This window comes from Pholcus phalangioides, unplaced genomic scaffold (assembly GCF_987345545.1).
Source record: "Pholcus phalangioides strain wild (caught in Gottingen) unplaced genomic scaffold, Ppha-v1.0 ptg000013l_1, whole genome shotgun sequence".
Taxonomy (NCBI): domain Eukaryota; kingdom Metazoa; phylum Arthropoda; class Arachnida; order Araneae; family Pholcidae; genus Pholcus; species Pholcus phalangioides.
Window position 1 is genome coordinate 9,973,141 of NW_028301606.1, and position 26,860 is coordinate 10,000,000.

Sequence of the window (26,860 nt, forward strand, 5' to 3'; positions counted from 1 at the left end):
GAATGTCGAGCATCCTAGTTATTCATGTTCATTCACGGCAAAAATTTAGGGTACGAGGAAAAAAAAATTTTAACCCTCGAAATGGCGTCATTTATGAATACGTTTTTGCATAATTTATTGAAGTTAACAGCTCTTATACAATTTTTCAGGAGTCATGTTCATATGCCTTACAGTATGTCGGTACCGAATGTAATTAAAAGCTTTATTTACTTCTCGAAATGAATTTTAGGAACTAACAACTTACTAAGGCTCGCTCCTTCGTGTAATTTGTTGAAGAACCGAGGGAGGTGAATTTAATAATTTACAGACAATTATTTCTTTACTGATGCTTGCTTGTCTTTTTATGTCGTTTCAAAGGATTTCTCAGTAAGAAAAAGTTTTGCACAAATATAGATGATTATTTTATGGCTGGTGGTTCGTAAATGCAGCACAAGCATGTGGAGAAATTAGGTAGTTCTCGTAATGGATCTAGCTCACGGGGTAATGAAAGAATTTTAAAAGCTACGCTTACGTATACAGTCGACTCCGCCCCTTAGGCCGGCATTACACTGTAAAAGTTTTGTAAAATATCTTCTTCAAAACTTGTGTGAAGAAGAAAAAAAAACAACCAATAAGCCGATAATTAGTTGCATTCAATTGTAACCGATACGCTTATTGGTTACATACTTTAAATTTTATCGAAGAGCTTCATTCTAGCAATTAGTCATATTCGTAGTTAAAAAAGTCATTGTTGAAGGTTTTTGGTATCATTTGTGCTTTTTATAGGTTAACAAAAAAATATTTACTGCAGAAGTTTTTAATATTTCGACGATTAATTTACGTGCATTACTTTGAGAAATAATCTTTCAACGTCGTCCGGTTATCGAGTGATCTAAATTGCTTCAATGGCTCTTCATTCTCCCTCATTTCCCCGAAAGGGCGATATTGCCCACTTTTCAAAACACTAGCATGGGCATTATGTTTGAACCAGCAACTCAAAGTGTAACTCGAGTCATTTTACTGTACCTCTAGTTTCTGAAGTAAATAAACCAGTACATGGATTTAAAGCAATATAATCTCCTCATACCATGCAAACAACAAACAGAATTTCGCGTACTACTTGAACTCACTTTAACGTTTCCAAAACATTCACGATTATGCAAATTAGATTGTAAACACGACTACCTGCAGCTCGTCTACTTTACCGCACACCAACTCCGGTAAAATATCTCTATACAGTAATATTCAACCAGTGGAGTTGGATGGGAAATGAGGAAGACACCATGTATCGGTTGTCGCCCCAGGCTCGATAGATAGCAAAGAATTTGTTTCTGACGTTCTATGCGCGGATTCAAACCCGTGTTACCTTGACGGTATACCTCCATAGTGGAAGACGTGCATCTTGCCACTCTGGCACTACTGCAGCTCGAATCAAGTAAGGGTGACCAAGTGAGTAACTATATGACTGAGTGTGAGTGACTGTATGGTTGAGTGAATGACCACGTGGTCAAGTGAGTGACCGTATGAGTGACCGTGTAAGGGGGTAAATGTCCAACTCAGTTGATGAAATCTCTCCCACTTTCACTACGTCGCTCATACAGTGAGGTCAGGTGAAATGTCGGAGGCAAAGTTTCCGTAAACCTTGTTTTCTATATTGCAAGTAAAAGTAGCAGATGCCTGAATTTTCACGTTCAAATGTAAGTACCGCGTTGAATGTCTGTCCGATCTTAAGTAATGATCAAACTTCTTTCTTACGCGTGTGTGTGTGTGTGTGAATTTCAATAATCATTATTTCCCAAAGATGAAAAAAAAAACATTATTATATCAAACCTGCAGTATTTCTTCATCATGGAGCTTCAGGGGTTTACAGTGCCTGTAGTTTGCCCACGTTGACCAAGTGCCATTGGCGTAACAGAAACGGCTCGCATTGCCTGCATCAATTGAAAAAGATTTAAAGTCGTTATATATAAATATGTATACGCACAGGGTGCATAGAGTATGCGCTCGAGAATCAGATGAGAAACAAAAGCCTATCTCCTACGGTTACGGTCACAAACAGTCTCGCCACAGAGAGCAACAGGCCTACAACGGTATAATTATTGATTCATTACACTTCACTCACTATGAGTTGAGAAAAACTCATAGTTAAAAAAATTGATTGTAGATTGCAGCATTATACATCACAAGCATTACACGGAAACAAAGTTCACGGAAGGTTCATTATACGTACACACACATTCCAACATGTATCAATTCGTTTGAAGTTCCGCAGAGGAATATGGACTAGGCGCGTGTCTGGTTTAGTAGTAGTGGTGGTTACGGATAGGCAATAAAATTTCGAAAATTCAAATGGCAACACCCCCTTTTATGCATCGCAAAAATGATCAGTGTATCAAATCACAAATGGTCTTAGAACGGTATCTGTAGCACAATAAATGCGGGAGGAGGACGCAGACAAAGAAATATTTCACCAAGTAGGACGGTGCGCTTGATGCTTGGTCGGGAAATTTCTTCAAATCTGCGGAAGTTCCTGACCGAGCGTCTAGTGCACCAACCCTCTGGTGCGATCTTTCTTTGTCGGCGTCCTCGGCCCACAAATACAACGCCACAACAGGCAAATTGCCCAACGAGGTGGCTGACTTAAGAACATCATGGATCCCCGAACCCTTTTTTACCCTATCTACGAGCCCTACCTACTACTGCTACACCACACATGCACCCCGCCCACAACCCCCAACGAATCGGTACATGCGGGAATGTGCGTGTACGTATAGTGAAACCTGACGTGAAGTTTTTGTTTCTCTGTAATGCTTGTTATGATGTGTAGTGCTGCCATCTGCCACCAGTTTTTCTAACTATGAGTGAAGTGTTATGATTGAATGATTTATCGTTGTAGGACTGTTTCTCTCTGTGGCGAGACTTTTTAACGGGGAGATCGGCTCGCATTTGCGCCTTGAAGTTGGGAACCACAGAACACCAACTTCCGCCGACCACCACTGTGGGGTTCGAACCCGGATCCTCGCATCACGAGTCCGTCACTATAACCACTCGACCACCACAGCGGTAAAAAAAAGGCCTCCCCGGCGGGGAATCGAACCCTGGTCTCCCGCGTGACAGGCGGGGATACTCACCACTATACTACCGAGGACAGGTAGTTTATGGTGCTACAGACACCGTTCCAACGCCATTTATGTTTTTTCTAAATGCTGATCATTTTACAATGCAGAAAAAAAGTGGGTACTGCTATTCGAGTTTTTCGAAATTTTTCGTTGTGACCGTAACTGCGGCCGTAAAGCTGGGTTTCTTTTTTCTAGGTTCTAGGTTTCTTCGAGATATAGGTGTTTTTGAAAACACCTAAATCTCGAATTTTATTCAAATTCGTTGATTTTTGCCGCCGCGAGGGGCTCGTATATCCGCAAAATTATTTTATGACCACCCTGTACATTGATCATAGCTGCTCATCAGCCCCGATTAGGACATTGTGAACTGCGTAGGGAAATTTTGCCAATGTAATAATAACTTATAGCTGAGTTTCTCAAAGTGGCTCCACAGGTGTCGCTAACCTTTGTTACAGCCGTCTCGGTGAGCAGGAGATGTTCATTTGTGTGACTATGCCTTGAAGTGGTTCTTTTATGAGTAAAAATATGTGCTAAACTATCCTGGGGAGCCACGTATGAACCAATTGGGCAAGGGGGCCGCGTGTGACAAAAGTTTGAGAACCATTGACTTGCAGGGGAAGGAATAAGTCTGGTCCAACCTTAGCTTCAAAATATGCAAAAGCAAAAATAAAATAAAAAAAACATTCAATAAAAGAAAAAAGATGACACAAACACAAAAGTCTCGATATCTTTAAACGAATTCCTTTCCTATGTTAGGGGTATTGCTCCTGAACTGAGTCAAAGTGATAACAATACCAGAATGATAACATTATCCGTTGTTTTAATATAAGCGACATCTAACTTTTTCTCAGAAAATTTTAAAACTCATAAATTTATTCATTAATAGAAATTTCAGAGGGGTTTTTTTTCAAATTATATTGGTTCGAAAAAAAAAAGCAAACATCATGTCACGAAATATCCACCGATGATGGTGAAAGTTTGTTTGATGCTATACCGTGTATCCACACTCACACACACACACACATAAGACCAAACGTATACATTGGAATTACCTAGGAAATGAAATGGAATGGACAGTGTATGTACGTTCCTCAAGACGATGAGATGGGTGTTGCCACGGAAAGCAAACTTATCTCTCGTCTTGTTTCCTCTTTCTTTCTCTCGAGGCAAGAATCGAAATCCTCGAAAGAAATTCAGAGAGGTTTCTTATTTTAGTTATCTTTTCCTTTAGGAAAACTTTGGGAAAATCTGCGCGAAGATAAACAACGAATTTTCGAAAAACCGGAAAAAAAAAAATATCAACAGCTAGAAACTTTTCCTCAACGTCAAACGCAATTCTTCAAAGAGATTTCCGAGAAGAGTTAGATATATTTAATTTTTCTTAATTTTACCGCTTCACGCTCTAATTAAAAGTGAATGATGGATTATTCGGGAGTTTTATTTCTCAGTCTCATCACGAAAACGTGCTTATTACCTCCGTTTGTAATGATCCGTCCCTTAAATTTTTTGAGGAATATGTCCCGTAATTTCCCCGTAATATAAATAGCTGGGTTATAGTTTTCTTTCCGCTCATTATTTTTCCAATTCTCGGAAAATTTTGCTTATACTGCTTACCCCCCCCTTTTTACTATATTCGACTGTATTTGATTGACTATATTATGCAACGGCTGAGTTTAAGTGCTTTTACAAAAAGAAAAATAAATACGTTCGGAACTGTTATTGAAAAATAATAACTTTTTCGCTTGCGTAAAAAGGAAAGCATATCTGCACATATTTACACGCAGGTAAATGGTTAACCGGGGCTGTAACTATAGCCATTCCTATGTCCTGTGCAAGAACTTGCAGTTACGCCTGATCTGGACCATTCTTGTGCCATTTAGGTCCATTCTGGGGGGGCCCCATTTCCAAGTAGGTCCTGTGCGGGTACACCTGTTACACATGCCTAGTTACGACACTGTGGTTTAACCCTTGGAAATTTACGTAATTCCAATTTCTAAGTGAAAAATATAAATTAATAGAAGATTTTAAGTATTCTAGGCTCTGGACTATCCGGTCTAATGTGACGGAAGGGTGGGCCGGATAGGCCGAAGTTCTATAAATGCTCACTTACCATCAAAAATACTCTTTCTTTATATATATATATACCAAAACCTGCTCTTATTCATATTTTCAGACCTCTAAGTGAAGGCGAGCATTTAATAAATGCTTAGATGGACCTTCAACATAACACATTACATGAAAATTCAAGCATTAATCATTTTCACTTCAAAATATGGAAGATAGGTGCCATCTCAAACATGAAACAAGCTCAACTCCGATAACATGAATACTTAATGCCACACATATTCACACATCACGTTCCGGCATGTACCGAATCATTAGAAATTCTGCAGAAGAATGTGTACGAGGTTCATGTACGGTTTAGAAGTAGTAGTAGTAGTAGTAGTGATATTTGTTATAAGGTCAAAATAACGAACGCACAGGTCGCAAAATTCGTACTGTTAACGGGAGAGTTGAAGAGTTCCTGAGTCAATCTTACTCACACTACTTCACCAAACACCAACTCATGGCCATATCGCGATTTAGTGCCACTAATGAGATGGGTTGGAAATGAAGGCGCTGTCTGTCGTCGCCTCGAGTTCGTTAGGGAAAATATCTTATCTACATCCTCCCTCTGGTTCGATCCCGGGACAGCAACATTCACGGTAATAAGCGAGCATCTTACCACCACGCCACTCGGGCACCATACTCACACTGGCACCAAAGCAGTTCTTAGCTTTTGGCTAGTCCCTCGTTGCAATTTCCAAGTGTCTCAAATGCATCCCAAATATGATCGAAGCGAAATTCTCCATTGGCTAGGTTTTTCTCACTGAGTTTCTTCACTTTGAAGATATTCATCCATCAGTTCAGCTCCATGTTGACGAGCAACGAATGGAAAGGAACTGCGAGCCAACAGTCAGTGAAAAGTTGTCATAGGGATCCAAATATTATCTCCAACTCTAACCGGTCAGTAAATATGCTAGTAGTGCAGAGGTAACATGCTCGTCTACCATCATGAAGGCTGCCTTTTTGTTTGATGTCGGGTAATGACATAGAAAATACGTTCCCTACCGAACTTGAGGTGGCCAACGATAGATGGTGCCTCATCATTGCTCTCGCCGAAAATCATCCCTCTTTAACACGAGGACAGAAGTATAACATTACTTTTTTCCAGAAAGACAAATAATTCCGACCAGACTCGATCAGTATAAAATTGCTGTATGGAAGTACCTTATATGAAATGAGTTGGTGTGCAATCAAGTAGTAGTAGTAGTCAGTAAGTATCTCTGTCGAACACAGTACCACCACTACTTAACCGAACCTGCATCTCGTACACATCCCTCTGAGAAGTTTCTAACGAATCGGTACAAGCCAGAGTATGTCTTCTGAGTATACGCGTGCCCCCTAACGTATTTATGTTGCCAGAGCTGTACGTGTTACGTGTTGTTGCTGATACTCCCATCTGTTCCCGATATTTTTAAATGAATATGGTAAATGCTCGAGACATTTTCCCTAGCGAACTGGAGGCGACCACCAATAGACAGCGCCTTCATTTCCAACCTATCTCATTAATGGCAGTAAATTGCAATATAGCGATATGGCCAGAGTTGGTGTTTAGTGAAGTAGTGGTAAATGCGTGAATTTACTTGTTATAAACACATTAATGAACGGCGATCTGCAATGATTTCTTCCAAAGTTCATGACAACTCTGCCGCAGTGTTGATCCCTATTGGCTGATGTTAGAAGGATGGTATCGGGTCCACGTTTTTTTCCATCCAGAGACGGTTGAAAAGGCTCGCCACTGATGTTCTTTCTTCTTTGGTAGCATTTTCTGTATTTTCAACAATTTTGATTTGCGAAAATGATACTTATCTGGAAGATCCTAGATTCATCCTGGGCAGCAGAGAAGAGAACTGTTCAGACTCTTTCTAATAATTATTATTTATTATTTTGTTTCCTGGAGAATCCAATTCCAATACTTCCGTCAGAGAAAAAGGAAATCTCTCAAGGATTAGTTTTTTCTGGTTTACTTTTTTGCTGGTTTAAGAGATTGTCTTTGAAGATGAGCTTTAATCTTATGAAGGAAGAGAGGATTAAAAACGTGATAGTAAATCCGGAAAAGAGGAAATGATCGGGAGATCGCATTGTATCAGATAGAAATCGGAAATCAACGTGTAATGTATTTTTGTTTTTGATCGAAATAATGTTATTGATAGATTTCTGTGTCATCCCTTATTCTCGTCAAAGTTTCAAACAAAAAACTGACTTATCCAATCACAGAGGCATTGCAATGGAATGGTCACTATAACGTAGGGTCGTTATAACGAGCGTCGACTGTATAAACAGCTAACAGAGGGTTCCTTAGAAGGTTAGTACGCCATGATATGGACAAAGCCCGATTGCGACACGAGTAGTTCTTCTGAACGCTCGATATCTTCACCCGAATTCCACCGTAAAAAGACTAGCGCTCAAAATAGTGACAAGGTAGCAGCATCCATACTCCCAGTTTTTCCTAAGAAGTATACTTCGTCGTCAACGGGTATTTTTGTTATATACTCTCTATAACAGATTAACTTTCGCCTCGAAGTTCTCTTTTATCATGCCATTCCATGCTCTGGATAGAAATTCTATTCTTCTTATTCCCTTTCTTCTTACAAGTGTAGTTATGATGCGAGATTCAACTTGAAATTTACGCCTGGATGCGAATCCATCTGTCGTATATAAAAGCAAATGTCCCTCATTGACATTTAAAGAGAGAAACTCGTCTCTTGTAGAGCCTCCGTAATAAAACCGCGTCTAGCTCAACTTTGGCCTCAGGCGACTCACAAACACACACACATTCACAACACTGTGGTTTATTGAATAACTTCTTATATTCGTTGCTTTTTCTAAAAAAAAATTATTCCACTTGCCGAGTTTTTACCAAGATCTAAAAATAATTCCAGTTTACACTGAGAACCCTTGCCACGGGTTCGAAATTTTTCTGGTACATAATATAGTACCTGAATTTCACATGCAATATGTTTTACGGTCATGTTCTAACGCATGCCTCTTTTTTTTTTACAAAAAAGTTTTGTAACGTTTTGTAAGTTTGTCTTGCTTTTCGGAAATGTATTTTTTTGATACTCCGTATACAGTGGAACTTTGATAATTCAAACTTTTACGAGCTCCCCTTGTTTTGTCTACCTAATTAATTTAATGTTGACATTTCCTGATTAGTTCAATTTTTTTTTAATATTTTGGATAATTCAAAGTTAGAGGAGAAGAAATCATGTTTTTTTTTTGTATGCGCAAATTTAGTTTGGAAAATTTCTATATAAGCCGTCAGAGACTTTGTGTCTCTCTACCAAGTTGTTATACAACAAATTTCTGAGGAACAAAAATACATAATTTAAAAATTCTGACTTAATTTCAGTACACTATGGATACCGTTTTTCTTCGATCTCGACTTCTGGTTTGAACTGTGACACTGGCATTCTGTCTGCTGAGCAACGTGAAGAGAAATGCGGAGCCAGTCCTAAAAATATACCTAACTTTTATGATAGACTTTTGATATAAAAAACGAGTCCGCGTTCTTTGAAAACGGCACCCTTTATATGCTGAAACGCACGTGAGATTTTAATTTGCTTTTCGCATTAGATTTATTTTTCTAACAACTCAGTTCGACAAAAATAATGTCATTGTTCATCGGAAAAAGGCAAAACTCCATGATCTAGTTTCATAACAAAGCCTATACGTACTGAACGAATCCAGCAAATGGGCTTGAATGACGAGTGAGTTATTTCAAATAATGAATTGTCAATATAGGAAAATACCAAAATGCTAATTTGTAAATTTTAGGTGTTTTTTTTTTTTTTTGGTGATTTAATGCCCATTTTAACGGTGTTCAGCTGGTGTGCATAGAGAATGATTACCACTTGATGGGAATTACGTTATCCAATCTATGGATCAAGGCGTACCATTCAAAATCTGAAAGTTTTATCGTCATTTTAAGAGTAAGAAAAGTATCGGAAAGTGATAACAGCTATCAGTGTCAAAAATTTGGGAAACAGTTTCTCGTAACTGATGATCAAATTTCAGTAATTGATATTTATTATCCTATGCAAGTACTGGTGCTCAAGTTGCAATTTGTAGCCTTTTTACGGATCCAGAATATTTCAGTTGGATAATTCGAACTTTTTTCTAGTGACTGGACTTTGAACTAACCACGTTGATTGTATATATGTACGTTGAAAATATACCCAAGGTTCCCGTTGGAACCACGAACCCCCCAATGTTTTTCTGTACAGCATATATCGTGCACTAACATTCCGGCTCTCACATCTTTTTTCTGCTTCATATTTCTGTTTTACATATGTTTGTTATTAAGTTGCATGTTTTGTGTGTATACATATTACCAAGTGCACATTCTCAGTATTTTTCAAAGCTTCTGCATAAGTTATTCGGTTTTTCTGTTTAGCACGTTATATGCATCTTTTTGTTTATTAATGCGGAGTAAAAACAAAACAAAACTTTTTCGGCACATCCACGCCCTCCGGACAAAGTGCTTGCTGCTGTTTTGGTCGAGGAGGATCATAGTGGCGGACTTCGGTATGAATCCCACCGTTGCCAAAGTGGTGGTCGGCTGAAGTTGGTTTCTGCGATTCCCAACTTCGAGGTGGGAATGCGAGCCGATGCTCCAGTTGAAAAGTCTCGCCACGTAGTGCAACGGACTTGCAACGATACAATTATTCATACATTACACTTAACTCACGGTTAAAAAAATTAACGGCAGGTGGCAGTACTACACACAACAAGCATTACACAGAAGCTTCACGTTAGGTTCACAGCACATAGATGTACACCTTCCAGCATGGCCCAGGTCTTCTTCGACCACCACCTACTAAAATCTCTTCACTGAGACCGAGGTGCTACCCATGATCTGGTTAGGAGAAGAAGAGCAGTATGTGTGCTTAAATTGTGAAAGCAACAGAGCTCCACCATGTTCGGCAAGTAAGTAATTTCGCATTGACTGATTTTTCAAAAGAAAAATTCTAAAGAAAACTCTATGTTCTTTTAGCTATTTCCATGGATGCCGCTCATTCACCAGGAATTAGGGTGAGTAAATACTTGAAAAAAAATTATGACATTTTCTCAAACTTGAAAATTAATCTACTTGGCCAGAAGTTCATAAAAATAGCATTATGAAATGGCATTTATGAGATAATAAATCCATTCAAAAAAAAAGATATCGGGTATCATTACAATCTTATCTCTCACCTTTAAATTTGTAATGAAATTCAGATTCCATCTATTCGAAGTCATACGATAAATCTCATTATGAATGTAGCATAGAATGGCAGTCTGTTGGGGAGTTTTAAAGAGAGATAGAGATACGTGTAAGATATATATACGTATATGATAAATGAATAAGCTGATCTCTCGATAGCTTGCCGAGTTATCTATGACAAACTGACTAAAGAGTAAGTTCTATGATTGAAGTATCTATGAGTGAAATTGGTTCGACTTCCTGTCATTTGGTAACAGTCTTCGCATATCCTATTTATCACATTCGAAACGTGATATTTTAATTATATTCCCCCCCCCCTTTTCCGGAAAGGGGTTGGGCTTTCTGTTAAATAATTCTGTCGGCCATTGTATCAATATACAGCGTGGACGAAAAGTGTTGGACGCCCATTTTAAAAATTGTTAACAAATCAACTGATTAACATAAAAAGGTGCGTTTTGCACGAAAATACTTATCATGGCCTAGAGTTTTTCTGTTGGTGTTTTTCTCTTTTCTTCATAAATTAAAAGAAAATCAAATTTCACTCACAGTCAAATACAAATACAACGCCACAGCAGGCAAATTGCCCAACGAGGTGGCTGACTTAAGAACATCATGGATCCCCGAGCCATTTTTTGGAGGCCCTACCTACTACTACTACACCACACATGCACCCCGCGGAACCCCCAACTAATCGGTACATGCGGGAATGTGCGTGTACGTGTAGTGAAACCTGACGTGAAGTTTTTTTTGTTTCTCTGTAATGCTTGTTATGTATAGTGCTGCCATCTGCCACCAGTTTTTCTAACTATGAGTGAAGTGTTATGATTGAATGATTTATCGTTGTAGGACTGTTGCTCTCTGTGGCGAGACTTTTTAACGGGGAGATCGGCTCGCATTTGCGCCTTGAAGTTGGGAATCACAGAAAACCAACTTCAGCCGACCACCACTGTGGGGTTCCTGGGGTTCACTGTGGATCCTCGGATCGCGAGTTCGTCACTATAAGAGCTGTAAAACAACAAACGTACGTCATAGCTGTAAAACGACAAACTCGACATAATACGTAAAATACAGCACAAATAATGTATGATTAATGTTTATGACAACTTCTTCTATATAAAACTACGACATTTCAATATGAGCGCCCTTTTTTAGTTCAGTTTACATTTAAACTGAAAGGGTGCTCGTGTTGAAATATAGAAGTTTTCTGTAACTCAGATCGTCATAAACATTAATCGAGTAGCTTTTTTAAAAGAAAACATTTCCATTTTTTTCGAAATTCATTTTTCAATGGTCTCTGAATCTTTGGGAGGAGCTCTATCGGAATATGCAACAGGGTTTATTCCAATGTAAATATTTTTGGTAAAAATTACAATGTAAAGTTATCTACCAAATGTATCTACCAAAGGTGAATATATTTGCCAAGTTCATTCACTTCGGTATTTTCTGGTAGAACCTCTTGATAATGGTCACCCTTGGGTCTTAAAATTTTGTTTGCTGACGAGGAGTATCAAGTTAATTGACATTAAAATTCATTGCTCCCCATCGACTTAATTAAAAAAAGTGTCCGTTATGGGAGATTTCACTATAGAATTATCGTGTTTCTTATATTAATGACTAGAGGGCAGTGTGTGTGTGTGTGTATAAATGTAAGGCTACCTTCCAGGATTAGGTAAAACTTTGGTGACGTAAAAATTTCCAAGTTTTCGGACTTGACCACCTCCAGTTTTAATTAAAAGGTAACATTTCCACTAATTTTCTTGAAAATTCCACTTAGACACTTGATTTTGAAGTTTTCAGCGTTTCTCGTCAAGGATGTGGTTCACGAATTGCGAAACATAAATTCAAAGTACCTAGTAAGATTTCTGTAACTGTCAAAGTAACTTGCAGAAAATGTACTTGCTATTTATTGTGAAGAAAAAAAAATACAATTGTTCAATTCATTATCTTTGTGTACATTCCTTAAAAGTGGCATCTTCTGAGCCAATGAAAACTAGCCATCACAGTGATAAATTGCCTGAAGATCCACGTCATTTCAGAACTTTTTGTAATCAAATGCATTAATCTGAACTCAGCGGTTGCAGAGATTTCTGCTGTACTTGGAACAGCCTGTTTTTACCTACAATTTAATTCAAGGGGTGTCTGAGTAAATGAAATGAGTTTGAAAAATGCTCCATTTTAACGCAATTCTAATCCGAAAAATTCCGTATAAATCCATCAATTTTTCCTCCAAAATCGAAAATAAAATAAATGAATTATAGTGTAAATGTTGCAAGAAACAACATTTTGAACAAGATTTTCTCAGATTACAGTTTTTGAGTTCCGTAAGGTTAAAAAAAACTACTACACTCTTCTTTTTTTTCTAAAAAAGCACCAACTAAAGCGCTTCTAAAAACTCTTCAAAATTTCTAAAATTTTGCATAAATATTTATTCAACACGTGTTAGTGAAATTAACTTCGAACTTGGACCATTCTGTAGACCATTCTATCTGACCATTCCTTAGAATTTTATGTATTTTAAAGGTTTGAAAGAAAAAGTAAGTTTCAAAAATATCGGAATTATATAAAAAAAATTTAATATTTCCAGTTGGGCAGTTGCTAAATCGGAGGTTAATTCTACTAAAATATGTCGAATAAACATTTCTACAAATTTTCAGAATTTCTGATGCAGTGGATTTTGCTTTTCTTATTTACGGATGGATTGCAAAAACTTCGGGAAACTTTCCGGAAAAACTCGTTTAAATTTCATTACTTGAGTACTTTCCACTATCATTCATTACTTCTTTTATTTTCAAAGAACCAATTGATCGAGTAAGACTTGAAAAAAATTTTTGCGGTGGATTTTCAATTTAGTGAAATATATATTTTGTCTATTTTGTCATTTTGAAGCATCAGAGGTCGTGATACCCCATAACCACTTCACGTACTAGCTTTTGGCAACAAATTTGTATTATCCCTATTTGACAAATCGGTGATAAATCTGGTAGCCTTGTCATAACCAAACCGCACATTAGAATAAAGAAGAACGGGAAAGAATCAAGAAGAAAAATAGATTATATAGTAGATGTATCTTTCACCCTGACCTTAAGTATTTTTTTTCCTCTTACATGTTGTATATATTAGAAAGATGCATTATATGCGAAGAAAAAAATTACTAACAGGAGTATAGTAAAAACGGGGGGGGGGGAGACTTCGGTTCATAGGGTTACAATAAAGCTCCGTGATGGTGAGGAGAGAGGAAAGAAAACATAAAGAACTGGACTGAAACTATTCCACTGGTGTGTTTCGGCGAAATATTTCGTCTGTGATTTAAAAGGGGTTAATTAATGAGCGATCGATCATATATCATCAACTTCTCTGAAATAGTATCGTGTAGTTTTTCTTGACATATTTTTTCTGAAATTCGAATAATATTCAAATATTTTCGTCACATATACTTACTTTTTGTGTCGTATCTGACGCCGTTGAGTTCCGAGAAGCAAGACACGCTGGACATTGTCCCACCTAATGTAAGCGGCCAACAAGAGACACCATCCCACGTAATGTTGCAGTATTGGAGTCGATGGTCTATTCAAAAATGCAAAATAGAATTCGCCATTAGTCATTGCCAAAATTTCTGTATTATTGCACAATCAATCCCTCATAATATCAACCTATGCCACAAAATCATTTTAAGCGCTCAGTTGAATTGTAATTGCAGTTACTGTAGACAAAATTTGACGTAGTTTACCAATATTTCAGTCCTTAAATGCTTTATTTTCTTTTGTTTTATTACTTGAAATTTACCATTTCAAAATTGTTTTCATTCTTTGTATTTTTCGTCGTCTTTTTTATTACCAAGATTTTAATTTCAAATTTACCATTGGTTTTTCTCCTACGGGCTAAAAAAGAAAATAATAAAAAAATATATATTTTGACAATTCAATGGAATAATTGCTTTTTGTAGCTTATCGGCTAAACGATGCATTGAAAGATATAAACTCTATTGCACACAAACAGTTTCAAAAACATGCATTTCTTTTATTGGAGATTTTAACTATTTGCTTCACACATTCATATAATATGCAAACCAACAAATATTCTAACTGCATTCTACAAGATATTTATGTTTTTCTCACATAAATTACAAAATATTCTAGGTTAAAAACTTAAAAATATGAATTTTTTTTCTGACTAGATTGTCTTGATGTTGAAAATTACTTCAAAACATGATATTTGCATTTCTACGTGAGCAACTAATTTTCAAAAGGGAACATTTCCACTTTTACTAAATTTACAGTAGAAGTAAAAGATGTATTCCTCCGGAATACATTTGCTTTACAAAAATAACCCAAAATGCATTACATAGGAATGGTCGAAGAATATTTAAATTCAGTATTTCCTGATCAAAATTTGAAAGAATTATTCGCATTCGAATTTTCAAAAATTTGGGAAGTTTTGAGAAAAAATTAGTGGGAAAATGTTACTGTTTGATTAAAATTTGAGCTGCTCAAGTGTGAAATATCATAAATTTCTTTGTTACCTGTTGATTTCAGAAATGTTCTATCTCAGGAAGGTACCCTTACTGTCCGTAACATAAGAAACACGGTCATTCTACAGTAGATTTTCCCATAACGGACACCACCACTGACGGACACCATTTTTAATTACATCGACAGGACTGAATGTATCTTACTATCCATTAATGGGCACTCCTCGTTAGCGGACAAAATTTTCGCCCCATGTATGTGCGTTATCAAGAGGTCCGTTATCAAGAGATGAAAAATACCGCTATGTATGGGAAAGATGGATATGTTCCCTTTTGATAGAAACGACTAACTTTGCATTGTAATTTCTACCAAGAAAAATCTCGGTTGAATAATCCATCAGAGCTTATTCCAAAGATTCATAAACCATTAAAAAGTGCATTTCGGAAAAAAATTGGAAATGTTCCCTTTTGAAAATAAGCTCCTCATATAATAGTTTTCGAATACTGAAAAAAAATTAAAAAAATATCAGAATTCTATTTTAAAAGCAATAATTGCTTTCAAAACCTTAGAAACCGTAAGTTATTTAATTAAAAAATAATTATTGTTTTCATCTGTCTTATTAATTCTTTTTGTGCATAGAAAAATAATTAAAAAGCACTTTTACAGATAAATTAGTTAATTAGTGAACAATCAAAAAGTATAAGAATCGCTTATAATTTAGCTGTACCGCAAATCCAATAATGCTTATAATCTTCTTATTTCTCGACCGTCATCAATTGGATTTCATCCAAGCCATTAATATTCATCTATATATATTTACAATATAACTCGAATTTCCGGATAACAATGTGATAAGACATATAAATTCCATTAGCATTGATGGATTTCTCCGACACAGAAATAATTGATATTAACTATAACTGTGAATAATCATAGTTGCATTACTATGTTTCTATTCCCAGCACAATCAGACAATTCAGGCCACCTAATGTGGGGGAGTTCTTTATTTTTCTGTTAGCCATGACACAAAATCAACAACACGAGTTAACTTTGCGACCCATGGGTGTATTTTGAATTTCAAAATGCTTATTCCTGAACAATAAAATTTTTGGTTTCTAGAATTTGGGAAACGAGTCTGTGGTGTCTTAAAATATTGAAAGCTTTCACTTATTCTGAAGATGTTTCTTTCGTTGTTCACAAAACGGTAGATTAATTCTGCTATTGTAATCACGGATAATGTTATCATTTGGGTATTGTTATCACTTTCCCAAAGTACGAAACTGACCGATATTACATCACGGAGAAAAGTTCCTTTATTAGGATTTCGAGTTTATGTCATAAATTTTATTTCGTCGAGATTCTTTTTATTCTTTGTTTTTTTTGCCTATTTTAAAGCTAAGATGGAAACAAGTTTTCAAACGTTATTTTAATGGTTCAGGCACATAAGGGTATAAGAAACATCGTACTAACCGATATTTCACTATATACGATAATTTTATAAGTGGCCGCAACTTATCGAAATAGATAAAAAGTCTCTCTAAATTATAGAAAAAATGAGTTATCTGGTAAAAAAATAGTGACAAAATATTATCGAAATTCCTGTATGTGTGTGTGTGTGGGTGTGTGAAAATAGAAAGTAGTAATCATAAACAAAGACAGATGGCGCTAGAGATCGAAACCAATTTTTTCTGACACGTACAAATATCGAAACTGAAACTGAATAGAAAAATCTATCCACAAGAACAAAATAAGAAAAATTTATATTAACCGATATTTTACTGCATATAATTTCTCTATAATTAAGCTCAACGGTAATAAATTTCATCAAAATAACAACATGAATTCATACAAAAGAAAAGTTAAACATATTGCTAAAATATGTACCAAATCGTGTCTTAATTAGTGTGAAATTAGTGTCTTAAATCAACACTAGATGTCACTAACTCTTTTCTCTCTTTTTTTAAAATATGCATCAATTGAAACTAGTTATATGTAGAAAGACGTCACTCTCTTCCCCTGTAAATACAACAGATACGAAACAGCTCTACAACTCTACGGAAAACTGGATGAATGAAAAGATATCGGTTTTTCAGGAAAGGAAAATTTATCTCTGCTCTCATGGGGACTCGAACCCCATTCCCCCCCCCCACTGGAACGTATGTATATGCTGAATGGCTCCATGCAATGGACAGCGGCACCATTCTGCTAATAGCCGGCAAATGACAGTCATCAGGGCCACCAGATCACGATGTATATGAAGAAAGACGCCACTCTACCTCTGTTAATAAAACAGATACGGAAAACTGGATGAATGAAAGATATCAGTGTTTCAGGGAAGGAAAAAATTCATCTCTGCCCTCACGAGGACTCGAAACCCGGTCTCTTGTTTGCTGGACGGAAGCTCTACCAACTAAGCTATAAAGATAGATAGATAGAATTCTCCCCTGGGAGCGTATAGTTGTTATGCTGTCGGGGAAGTCCATTGTAATATGTCCTGTCCATATGGAAAGTGCTGGCTAGATCGTCTTAACATCACCTATCTACTTAACCGTACATGCACCACGTACACATTCCCCTAAAGAATTTTTAAAGAATTGGTACTTGCCGGAATGTACGTGTACATATTGTGAACCTAACATGAAGTTTGTTTCTGTGTAGTGTTGCCATCAATTTTTCGATGAGTGAAGTGCATTAATTGAATAATTGTACCGTTGCAGGCCTGTTGCTCTTAACTTCACCATAGTCCCCGTGGGCAAAAAGATACTCTGGGTCCCTAATTAGGTGAAAGTACCTGGTAATAAATTGCTATGCTTTTTTTCGAAAATCATAGCAACAAATATCATAATCAGGCCTTTTATGTACTTGAGCCTCCGGGCCGTGCCCGGTAGGGGTTTCTTCCCCGTGTTAAGACAGTATCTATCGGGCGGATACAGGTCCACTACTGTATACACTTGTAGTTTATCAGTTCTTTTAATCATCTCCAGTCAAATTTAAAATTGTCCGACTTGTGCATTTGTACGATGTTTCGATTCTGCCGCCTTAAATATATCAATGGGGTTCCACTGCCATAATAAATAATAAAAGGTGAATTTTAGCAAAATCCCAAATGACACAGTGCAAATATATCTTCTTTTAGAACAATATGAGAAAATAAAACCGGACGATTGAACATTTTGCAACCAGTTATATGTAAAGGGAAAAAACTCCGTTTTCCCGTTTTAATACGTCCCGTTCGATCAAACGGGACATATGTTCATCATATTCGATTTTTTTATTTCTTCTGTATATGCAGTCAACGCCGCTTGATGTGATCAATTTGGGACTCTGGGTTCCTGATAACAATAACCAAATGGTAACTGTCCGAAAAAATCCTGTTTGTGAGTGTGGTGGTGACTACACATCAGTATGGTTAACGGGTATTGGTAAAACGTGGCAACTCTGTTATAATACACTGCAAAGTGTTAGATCGTTCTGTTTCTTGCTTTGTTTTGTTTAATTGTAAAACAGGACTTTTTTCCCCTTTAAAAGCTAAAATCCTGCATTTTCTTTCATTCAGCCATTGTGAAGCATAAGTGCAATTTAGTTCAGCTGAAACTGTATAATGTATATCATAAATTATTATTTTTAATGCACAATACAGTTCCATAGATCCCTTGAGAAAGTCTTTCAGAAAAATATAATTGAATCCGGTCAACTGAAAGAAACTGATCAAACACTGAAGGATATGACTTTTTTGTCATTCATTTGCCTTCACTATAGAAACGCCATTGCACTGCCGCTGCACACGTATATACCGTATATAGCGAATATTACGGTCTGATTATGACATTAAGTGCGGAAATGTTTGTCAACTAGGGAGGGGGAGAGAACATAGCCTCCTACATGGTCATGTAGACTGATAACGATAACTTACAGGAAAAAAAATAATTTTAGTTAAACCTTAGCTTCAGCATGAGCAAAAAAAATTCCCATGGAAAAAAGAAACTGATAACAATACCCACAAGGTCTAGATAGCTACAAACGAATTTTTTTCCCATGTTCCGTTCCATTGGTCCGTTCCGTTCTTTGTAATACTGGTAACAATGCGTAAATGATAACATTATCCGTGATTTAAATAAGCAACGTTGGCTGTAGTTACCAATCGGTTAGTGTTATGAGAAACTCCAATTTCCGATATGATCATAGCAAACGGCGTGAACTGTATTTCTTTCATGAATTCTGAAAATATTTCCTTTACTAATTGTGAGAATGTTTCATTCGTGAATTCTGAATATTTATCAGTTCTGAAAAGATGACTTTCATCAATATATTGTTTCTCTCGTTTATTTTCAATCATTTCTCTCGTTTATTTTCAATCATTTCTCTCATTAATTGTGTAATTTTTTCCTTAATTGAGGAATTATGTATTTCTTTCAACAATTTGAAATTGTCATTAATTTTCGTTTAATGTTTATAGATATTAGCAAATTCACAGGACAAGAAGATCGGGAATAACAACGATACTGAGTTGCTCCAGACCACCTTAAACAGGATTTGAGTATGGGCTGATGAATGGAGTATGACGTTTAGCGTTGTGCATGGTCGCTCATTTTGGTTCGAAAAACCCACGTTTCTCTTACGAGTTGAATGAGTCACTATCCCGGATGCAACTAGGGTCACCGATTTGGGAATTCTCATTGACGAGCGGCTTAGGTTTTCTGAATTGTTCAGCAGTGGTCAAAAAAGCAAATAGAGTGCTCGGTTCCATTTTCAAAAAAGTCTTTCCGCGTTCTGCTGAAGTCATTCTTCAGTTTTTCCAAGGCTTAGTTCGTCCTGGAGTGGAGTATGCTGTAATGTTTTTCAAGACCATTACCCACAGATTGATCATTGATCGTTCTTGTCACACCACGGTCATTTTTTGCACACGAGGGCTAATTAGACCGGGGACCTACAATTTATTGCCGATACCGAACGGCGGGCTTGTTTTTTATACTCATCGAGAGGTTGGTGCGCTAACCCCTCGATGGAGGACTCCCTGCGGTAGCAATTTTTGCTGCGGTCAAGTCGCTGTTTTTTGTTGTACCCCGCCGTATAAGGACGAACCGGGTATCGAACTTGCATTACCCACAGAAGGACATGGACTTGGTTGAAGGGGGTGCTAAGAAGAGCTATACTTATCCTTGTTGGCGCACACGGGACTTGCGTTATGGAGATAATTCATTGTTTGAATATGTTTACATTGGATGAACGTAGGTATCGGGGGGTGGGGGGATACTTTCGCATTGTTCAAAATTTTCAACGGAATGTGGATAGGATTTCTTATATTTTATCCTCAAATTTTATTACATTTTTATTTTCGGAATTTTTCCAACTTCTTATATATTTTTTCTGGAATGTTTTTTTACTGAATGTTTTTCACATTTTTCATTTTTTCGGAGTTTTCCCCCCCCCCATTTATGAATTACATTTCTGGAATTTTTTCTCCGATTTCTTTTTTTTACATTTTTATGTCTCAAATTTTATCCAATTTTTAAATTGTTGCATTTATTCATTTTCGTCATTTCAAATTTTCGCATTCAAATTTTTTTTTGAAAATTTTACATTTAGAATTTTTTTTTGAAAATTTTACATTTAGAATTTTTTTTTAATTTTTTCGCATTACCAATTCCTCTGATTTTTAAATTCAAAAATTCTTAAAATAGTCAGAAAGATTTATTAGTTCATCTTATTAAACACCCACAACGTAAATGAATTCCTAGAAATATCGATATTTCTTTGGTGCAGCGATAATCTTAAAAGACCGGTGTCTGACCTAACAAACCCCAAAATGAGATTAACATACTCATGTCATTGTGAGCATAATTTACAATGGAAACAGTAAATTGACGCTTAAATTCAATTATGAAAGAAGTATTTTTCTTCTCCCGTTAATTTATTACCGTAAAAAAACAGGAAAAAAAAAAGGCAATTTCTTTCAGGAAATGAATATTTTGACAGCGAAACTGTGAAATAATCCCAAAAAAAAAAAAGGTGTGTTCTCTTTTTCACATAAATTCATTCATATGCAAAGCTCTTGTATTTACTCGAGAAAAATTCCTTAATAATTCTTGAAAGAAATAGATTGCTTTTCATGGACACTGAAAAAAAAAAAATGTCGAAAAATTAATTTTTTCATAAGTAAAAAAAAAAACGAAATTCGGATCTTTTATGAAAGAGTGGTTTTTCATTTTTAGGAAACAAGCTGAATCGGGTAATATGTGGTTTGCGTATTCAGCCGCAACAAAAAAAAAGGAAGGAAATTTTCAAAAAAAAAAATTATAAAATTGCTGTTGCATATTTTCATTTTTTTTTCCCTTCGTTTTTCAAAATATTGCTATTTTTAGAGAGGGAAAATACTGCTCTTTATTCCTTAGGGAAAGAACTCACGCAATAACATACATCAATTAACAAGATTTCTAACCATTTTCATTTATTTTCTATTGTTGGTAATTTATTTCACGGCCTGTTTGGTTTATTATGATAAATGTGGTAAATTGGTTGCTATGCATTCCTAACAATTGTGTTGGTAAGTTTGATAAATTCATCACTCTTACCGGCGAATATGCATAATATCCAAGCGTCGTTCGTGAACTTGATAAATACTCAATATTTATCGCATTTATCTGTGATTATGTATAATATACTATAACTAAACTACTTATGCATAATTTAATGCTCTAGTGAAATTGGTGAATTTGTTAATTAAGAAAAAAAAATTCCAAATGAGTCCAGTATGTGTGATGAATATTGTCGGACCCCGATATAATGGCAAATTTCACGACCGTATATAATGATACGATACTTATTTGTATGAATTATCGCTTATATTATATCATACGTAATACGATTCATCATGTTTACCAACGACATGACGCTTGGGTATTATGCATCATCACCAGTAGGAGTGATAGTTATTTTAGCACTTAAATTTACCAACGATGCTTGTGTGCTATGCATAATAGCCGGTAAAAGTGATAAACTTAGGGAAATTTATCAAACATACCGAACTGCTCGGTGAGTATGCATAGTACCCGGATTTATCACATTTACCATGACACTCACGCATACACAAAGAGTTACGGTAAATGTGATAAATGCGGTTTTTATACATTATAACCGGTTATTATGCATACTTACCAAGCATTTTCATAAGTTTGAGAAATTTCCCTAAATTTATCAATTTTACAGGTGATTATGCACAGCACCCAAGCATCATTAGTTAGTTTGGTATATTTCTCTAAATTAATCACTTTTACCGGCGATTATGCATAATACCCAAGAGTCGCGTCGATGGTAAACATGATAAATCGTACTACATGATATACTGTACATAATAATTCATGCATGTATTGTATCATTATATCGGGGTGCGATCCCAATGTTTACCATTATATCGGGGTACGATCTCAATATTTACCATTATATCGGGGTACTAACACAGAATTGATTGTCATTATTCTTTATGACAATGACTACACCATATTTCATACGTTATGAAAATTATCTACATTCACAATTTTAATAAAGATAAAATTAAAATAAGCTTCGTTGGAAAAACAACACCATTTTTTAAAAAATGTCGGTCCAACCAAAGATACAAAAAAGTCCCGTAAAATACGGCTCATATAGTCATACTACTCATAGTGGTCAATGGAAATGTTTGAGGTACGGTAGAGTCTCGCTTATCCGACATAAAAGAGCTTACAGAACATTGGATAAGCGAAAATGTCCGATAATAGGTAAGGGTTAAAAACGCTCATCAATCGCCAAACTATGTTATAAGTATACATACACATTATGAACCTAATATTCATGTTTTATAACTTTCTTTTCGTCGCCATACTTGCGTAAATTTCAACTGTTAAACAACATAACGTTTGTCAAATTAACACAGACACATACGCATTCAAAAGACGATAAACCGATCCGCATACAATGATAAACTGCACTGCACTGACTCAACACCATCTATAGCAGAAGGCATCCACGAGAAGCGTGTGACCTCACTGAAGAAGGTCATCTCACCAACAGCCGTTGGATATACTTCAAACAAGGATAAAGATGCGTCGGCTTGCTATATCCAATGGCTACTGGTGAGATGACCTTCTCCAGTAACGTCACGAGCTTCGCGCGGAGGCCTTCTGCTATACATGATGTTGACTGAGTAGTGAGTGTTTGACAGTGAGTGAGTGAGGGTGGGGCAAATGACAGACACTTGAGTCATAGTGTAGACGGGTGCGCCACTGTACAGTCGGGAGCAACAAAAAATAGACTACGCTCACAGCTTGCAGTTCTTGTTGCCGATTTATGTGGGACGTCGGATAATACGGAATGTCGGATAAGTGAAGGTCGGATAAACGAGACTCTACTGTATTGCCCTTTAGGAAATTCAATTCAAGTAATATAAACAATTGCAAGTAATACAGGATGATTCAAAGCTTTTAGGTGAGGTAGAAAACACAAAAACAAAATAGAATCACATAGGAATGTATGACCTGAAACCCCAACCTGATCAGCTGGAGCATAAACGACGATGCAGAAATGACAAGCAATTAATAGGTGGAAAACTCCTTATTTAGCGATACTTTACACGAGGACAGTGCGTGTACACATTAAGTTTCGAGTGTATGCCGTTGACTCAGACACCGACCTCGCCGCAGCTGCAAACCTCGGCGAAATGCCGGGTATTTTTTTGAAAGGGTTCACCAATCAATGCGTCGCCGTTGTGAAGCGAACATAATTGTGGATGGTAATAACTTTGAGCATTTGTGAAACTTAACCTGTACATATACCGTCCTCGTGCAAAAAGTATCGCTAAACGAATTGTTTTTCCCACCCATTATTGGCTTTGTCATTTCTGCATCTTTGTTGATCCTCCAGCTGATCCGGTTGGGCTTTCCGGTCATACATTCCTACGTTGTGGGATTCTGTTTTGTGTTTTTGTGTTTTATACCTCCCCTAAAAATTTGTACGTTGAGTTTTCAATCACCCTGCATATCACTGGTTTATATTACGTGTAATATAGTTTTGAAAATATAAATTTTTAAAATCCGGTCATTCATTGCTAACACCGTGACTTATCATTAAACAAGAGTCATATTTGACAAAAACAAAAATATTATATATAGTATCGTTAACTATACAGTATCGAAAATTTATGAAAATTATCGAGATAAAATTGATCGGAAAATATAATTTTTTTCAAAGTTATGGTCATGAGAGAAATCTCATAAAACGTTTACGTGAAGTTTCATGTTTTCCATGTAAAGTATTGCAAAAAAAATCACGACTTACAAGGTGTATAGAGAAAAATTGAATAAAATATAAGAAATATAGAAGCAAGTCTCTGTGAAATTATAAAATTTTCAGCATACCACAGTAAAGATGGAAGAAAACTTATAATCTTTTAAGCGTCTGGCAGATTTTTGAAATGCGGCTGCATAAATAATATATTGCTGACATTTTTCGTAAGATTGCAACTTCGTTTCTTTGAAGAAAAATTAAGCATCTCCCGTGAAACTAATTGAATTATAAGAAACAGAACCAAATTTTTTTTATCCAGTGTCGAAATAATCAGCAATATTTTCCAAATATATCGCATTGACGCAATTCGGAGTAAAAGTATGTTTTTCTTTTTAGGAATTCTTTCATTTATTAGCATATGAATCTACTATCTCTGACTGTATTTGATTAGAAACAGAATTTTGTTTTTTTTTGGGTCAGAAATGAATTCCTTTCAAATTATTTCGAAACAGTCTTTAGGTTTCAATCACTTATAAATACCCTACGTATAATTTTTGGAGAAGGGGGTTGCCATTACTCTGTTGTTGAATTAACATGAAAAACCAAAAATAGTTTCGTTAAATTCTACTTCGTTAATTCAAATATTTGGATAATTCGAACTTTATGAATTCCCCTTGAGTTTCTCAGTAATTTAATTTTGAAATTACCTGTTTAATTTTTTTTTTTTTTTGATACTTTGAAGTTTGATTCAGATATGTCAGATGTCGTAAGATGTCTCTTATCTCAGAGTTTCTGGATAATTTTTAGTAATTTTAGTAATCTCTTTTCTTTTATTCCGTGGTTTACTGATTTTTTTTCAGAATATCAATGTCCTACTTTAAGTGTTAAAAAACTAAAATAAAACATCTGAATATTTTTTTGTTTTAGCTCTAAAAAGCAATGATATCATTACCAGTTTCACACAATTGCTTTTGTCTTCCCGCTGCAGCTGGTATTCTACCGGATCTTGGATGACTTCAGTAGCACCTACCAATGGCAGATGCAACTCCTCAGGAAGTACTTTTGTGTGTTATGAATACTTGTATGTGATAATTTTCTCCACAAAGAGAATTTTCAAAAGCTTTAGTGCTCAAATCCCAGGGACTTTTCTGGTAAAACGTGTTGAAGATTCATATCTCTCTAGCATTATTGTTCATTTGTTATGGAATATGTCTTTACCATGTCCAAACGAAGTTCATGCAACTCTAAAAAAGCTGTGACTAATTTGCGGATGTAGACATTGGTGAAAAAGTAGAAAATGAAATCACATAGAGAGAGAAGATTGAATCGCTTCTTACGAAGAGAACGAATCCACAAGAAAGCATCAAAGTTCCTTGTTCTAATAATTGCAGTTGCAGAATCTACGGGCATGTAAGAAAAAAATACGCTTAACGCTGTTGAAGCTCAAAAATTACATCTTTCATTCTTTAAATCAATTTAAAGATTTTGTGCAATATTTAGGAATACTTAAAAGAAAAATTACAAGTTTACAAATTAAATAGTTTTCGTCATCGTTTAGTTCACGTTTTATATAAATCCTAGATGCAACAAAGTGAAAATTATCATAATAATCATATATCATATTAATAGACTCAATACATTTTTCATAATTATTATTATGAGTTTTAAATTTGTTAATGAAAGTATAGTTATCCTATATCGATGAATTGGATAATTCGCGCTTTTTCTGTTCCCTTGAGATTCGAATCAACCACGTTCGACTGTATTTCCGTCATCTTACTCCCTCATTTCTCATCCAGTAAGCTGGAAACGAAAATTTCAATGCCCAAAATAATGCATATGTTTTCTGGCGCGAATTTTATCCTAAAATCACGGAATATTTCCACGAATGATGATATTATGATAAGATTAAGTAAAGTTTCTTTCAAATATGCAGTGCTGTATGAAACTAATTGAATTACTGTATAAGGTGCCAATCCATATTTATTTGATTTCTTAAATTTAGAATAATTGGAAATATTTTCCAAATTTATACATTTTTCATTGAAACCATTCGAAATAAAAGTGTGTTTGTTTTTTTTCAATTCATAAATTCTTTCATTGATAATCGTGTGAAACTACTACCGCTGAAATGAATTTGATTAGAAACTGCATTTTTTAGGTCAGAAATGAATCCCTCTGAATTTGTGGTTACATCATTTAGATGGTTAATCAATAACTTATCCTACATATAGTTTTAGAGAAGGGGTTGTCCTGTGGTTAAATTGACATTAAAAACCCCGATAGTTTCTGAGAACTATATTTTTGTCATCAAACTTACTTTTCATCCAGTAAGCTAAAAATGGGAATATCCTGAACCTTGCTCCCCCCGAAATAATGAAAGTCTTTTTCTGGCACGAATGAAAGATAGTTTCTTTAAAATAAAATCACGCATCCCGCATGTATTTGATTAAATTATAAAGGAATCAGACCAACACCATCTATAGCAGAAGGTTTACGTGCGAAACTCGCGACGTCACTGAAAAAGGTCATTGGATATAGCAGGCCAACGCATGCGCCATCTGTACCTTTTTTGTAGTATATCCAATAGTATAGGTGAGATTAAGGCGACTATATAGATGAGATGACATCCTTCAGTGACGTCTCGAGTTTCGCGTGAAGGCCTTTTGCTGTAGATGGTGTTGATCAAACCAGGTTTATCCAATTCATTAGATTTGGAATGATCA

General features: G+C 35.8%; 1 protein-coding gene and 1 non-coding gene across 2 annotated transcripts in view; both read right to left on the reverse strand.

Annotated features, from left to right (window-relative positions):
• The window catches only part of LOC149078577 (diuretic hormone receptor-like), a 79,401-nt gene that overhangs the window by 47,035 nt on the left and 5,506 nt on the right, over positions 1-26,860 (reverse strand). Inside the window, exons 2-3 of the mRNA XM_089240690.1 lie at positions 13,846-13,971; positions 1,810-1,910 (exon numbers count right to left, since the gene is read on the reverse strand). Coding sequence (XP_089096816.1) covers positions 1,810-1,910; positions 13,846-13,971 — 227 coding nt within the window. The remainder of the gene's footprint in view (positions 1-1,809; positions 1,911-13,845; positions 13,972-26,860) is intronic.
• On the reverse strand, positions 3,056-3,127 carry TRNAD-GUC (transfer RNA aspartic acid (anticodon GUC)). The gene has a single exon. It is a non-coding gene; the product is annotated as a tRNA-Asp (tRNA).